The 3,522-nt window shown below is 40.1% G+C and overlaps 1 protein-coding gene across 1 annotated transcript in view; it reads left to right on the forward strand.

Moving 5' to 3' along the window:
• Nucleotides 1-988: 988 nt before the first annotated feature.
• LOC104402247 (multidrug resistance-associated protein 5-like) overlaps nucleotides 989-3,522 on the forward strand; it is a gene marked incomplete at its 5' end in the record, with an annotated part of 16,103 nt that continues 13,569 nt past the window's right edge. Inside the window, 4 exon segments of the mRNA XM_010010070.1 lie at nucleotides 989-1,091; nucleotides 1,788-1,972; nucleotides 2,957-3,103; nucleotides 3,480-3,521. Coding sequence (XP_010008372.1) covers nucleotides 989-1,091; nucleotides 1,788-1,972; nucleotides 2,957-3,103; nucleotides 3,480-3,521 — 477 coding nt within the window.

Genomic DNA, 3,522 nt, shown 5'->3' on the forward strand with positions numbered 1-3,522 from the left:
ATATTATGGACAGTGGCTGATCAACTTCATTTGCCAGCTCTTTCAAGGACCCGTGGGTGGATTTCATCAGGTCTCATGGACTTGTGCACATTCAGGTTCTTAAGGTGGTCTCGAACCTGATCCTCTCCTACAGTGGGCCTAAGGTCTTCATTCTCACAGTCCTTGCGTTTGCCTTCCAAGACTTGGGTGGTGTGGTCTGAGCATTTGCTAGTGAAGACAGAGGCAAAGAAATCATTAAGAACCTCAGCCTTCTCCAAATCCAGGGTAGCCAGTTCTCCCGATAGCTTCTGGAGAGGGCCCACATTGTCCTTAGTCTGTCCTTTATTTGCTATGTACCTATAGATTCCCTGTGAGATAAGAAGAAATGAATAGTAAAGTTGGATTTTCTGTGGTTTGATATATGTGAGATGTTTCTTCTTACATCAGATGTGGGAAGATGACCCTGAGGATGGTGTGTAGGTGGTTTCAATTAAAGTAGACTGTTTCTGAACTGGTTGTAACTTCCATTTGTGGGAAGATGGCTCAGTTTAGAACAGTAAGTGCAGTTTAGTGTTTGGACATTTGATTTCTGGAAGACTAAATTAACCTTACTTCATCATTACAGACGTTTCATGAGAGCTTTCCTGAGTGACATACTAGAGTGTTTGGGGAAAAAAAGCCTCTTAATAAAATTCTGAGTTATTTTTAAAAGGCACAGGGGATTGTATCTTTCTCTCATTCTTCTCTGTGTACGCTCATAGTGTCACTGATTCTGGAAATTAACCTTGCATGCTACTAGTACAGTTCAGATTAAGAGAGGAGGAGAATTTAATCCACTAGAGTTGGCAGTCATCCATAATAAGAGCAAAGTTAATATCCTCTGTTATATGAATGCTGAACTGCTGAAAGCTTTTGTCCTTAGGAGGCAGCATGTAAAAAGTTTGGGTTCAGATATGGAAATGTCAAAGCAAATTCCTTCAGTATGTTTAGTGTCATTGTTTTCCTGCAGATTAATATAAAGAAGAACACAAACAGTTCACTGAAAAGACCCCAGGATAAAAGTACCAAAACAGGGTCTGTGAAGAAGGAGAAAGTTGTAAAGAAGGAAGAGGGTAACTATGTAGTCAGATTTCTGGCTCTAATTATTTTATACACCAATAAGCTTAAATTATTTGCTTTCAAAGTGTATTATGAATATACCTCTCTGGTTTTGAAAGCTTTCTCAAGTCATGGTCACTCAACATGGATGATAGGGCATGGGCAGCAGCCAAAGAACATTCATTAAATATGTGTGCCTGCACAATGTTTAAATTCAATCAGGCTGCTGCTGGTCAGAACATCAGCACGAAGGAGTTGCAATACCCTGTTTCTCAGTCCACCTCTCCCTCCTGTCCTGAGAGGGCATGTGTATATCCTGGAACTCACAGAGTCTGAGCCAGGACATGGCATTTATGTATGAAGAATTAGAAGGTCTGACATTTATTCTGTGGTTCCCTATGTTTAATTTTGAACTTTCAGCAGTGCTTAAAAATCCATAGAGAATCTGATACCAGCCTAGTATTTAAGTCTGTGCTGAGGAAGCTTTTTCAGACATACCATGATGTGAATGATTCTGCAGATGAAATGTGACTTTTTGAAAAACTGTTTGTATCATTGAGTTCTATGTATTAAGTAATGTCTGTGTTTCTGAAAGTGCTCTGCAGTTTGAAAATGACTGTAGTTTTGCATATGTTCACAAATTTACAGAAGTTTCATGGAACAGCTTGCTTTTCCTCATTCCTTTTTCTTCCTCCTCTTTTGTTTCACAGGCCAGTTGGTCCAGTTGGAAGAGAAAGGCAAAGGCTCTGTCCCCTGGTCAGTTTATGGTGTCTACATTCAGGCAGCTGGAGGCCCTTTTGCATTCCTTGTCATCATGGCACTATTTGTGCTGAATGTGGGCAGTACAGCTTTTAGCAATTGGTGGCTGAGTTTCTGGATCAAGCAAGGCAGTGGAGTAAGATAAATAGCTTTTCTACTCTCTTTGTGTCTAATGGGCGTGGGGGTTGCTTATTGCTCTCCTAGACTAATCCCTAGCAGTCTCACGAGACCAAATGATGCTTCCTAATTTAAGCAAGTTGTAAGGCTCCCCAGAAGGTGTTCTCACTAGAGAGTTCATCTCAAAGAGTAAGAGAGCTCAACTAATAAGAAAGATATAAATAGTTCATATAGTTTTATACTGCCCTCTTGTTCCTTGTCTTGTTTAGCCTAAGAAAAGGAAGTGAAAATGTGAAAGGGGCCAACAAGCTGCAGGAGGAATTACTAATTTTACTGCTGGTTTTTGTTTGAATGTGACCTTGCATCTAACTGGATAATCTTTTTAAAGTATATAGCTTTAGGTCAAATGACTTTTGGGAGTTGCTTTGAAGACTGTGATGATGAGGGATGGTTTGAGACTTTTCCTACTCTAGGTGCTTTGATTGCAAGTCTTGTTGCATTTAAAGATTCAAATACAACTGCAAGATTTTTTGGGGGAGGAGAAGGGGAAGCAAGCTACTAACCTCAGAGCAGAAAAAAAAAAAAAGAATGAGAATGTGTGACAGTAAAGAATTTACTGAATACTTGCAGAAAATAACTGTATTTGATAAGACTATGCAATGTATTCAAGGTGAGCATTGCTGTGTATGGAAGTATCCGGCATTGTTCAGAAGAACACAAGAAAGAAGCATGAAATGAGGGATTAGGAATCAGATGAAGTAGGTATAGTGCTAGTTTTTTTCAAAGATATTGCAGGAAAAAGGCCAAGGGCTCCAAATCTGCAAGTCAGCAATCTCTGCTTTGGAAATCTTTCTGAAGTATTCAAAGATCACTGAAGTACTTTATTTAAAGAAATATCAAATATAGTGGGAGGGGACACAAGACTATTAAATTCTACCGCTTATAATGTGTACATGCTTAATCCTTGTCTTAGCTATTCACTGAGACCTTGAATTTTCTGCAGAACACTACTGTGACTTTCGGAAATGATACTGTTCTAAGCAACAGTATGAAAGATAACCCTCATATGCATTATTATGCTGGCATCTATGCACTGTCTATGGCAGTTATGTTGATCCTGAAGGCTGTTCGTGGCGTTGTCTTTGTAAAGGTATGTGCCAATGCACTTATTTTTCTTACCATCACCACACCCTTTTCCCCTCCTTCTGCATATTGCTGTCACTGTGGTTCTTTTGGTCACCTCCCAAGATTGACTTTTGGACCAGAGGAAGTCAGATCACAGGTTGTGAGGTTTCCATAAGTCATCTCTTGAGGCTGCACCATGCTTTCTGTTAAACTTCTGCCCAGTTGCCAATGTGCTTCCTTCCACTAGTTCGAAGCACAGAATGCACAGGGAAGAAAAACCTTATGGTTGGAGAATGAAAACGAGCAGAGTGTTTTGGTGCCCAGGGGAGGTGCAGTGATGGGAATCACTTTTATAATGGGAAGCATCTTTCATAATGCTGCAATGTTTTCTGCATTGTCAGGGAACTCTCAGAGCATCCTCAAGGCTCCATGATGAGCTCTTCC

This window comes from Nestor notabilis, unplaced genomic scaffold (genome assembly GCF_000696875.1).
Source record: "Nestor notabilis isolate BGI_N333 unplaced genomic scaffold, ASM69687v1 scaffold23522, whole genome shotgun sequence".
In the NCBI taxonomy this organism is placed as follows: domain Eukaryota; kingdom Metazoa; phylum Chordata; class Aves; order Psittaciformes; family Psittacidae; genus Nestor; species Nestor notabilis.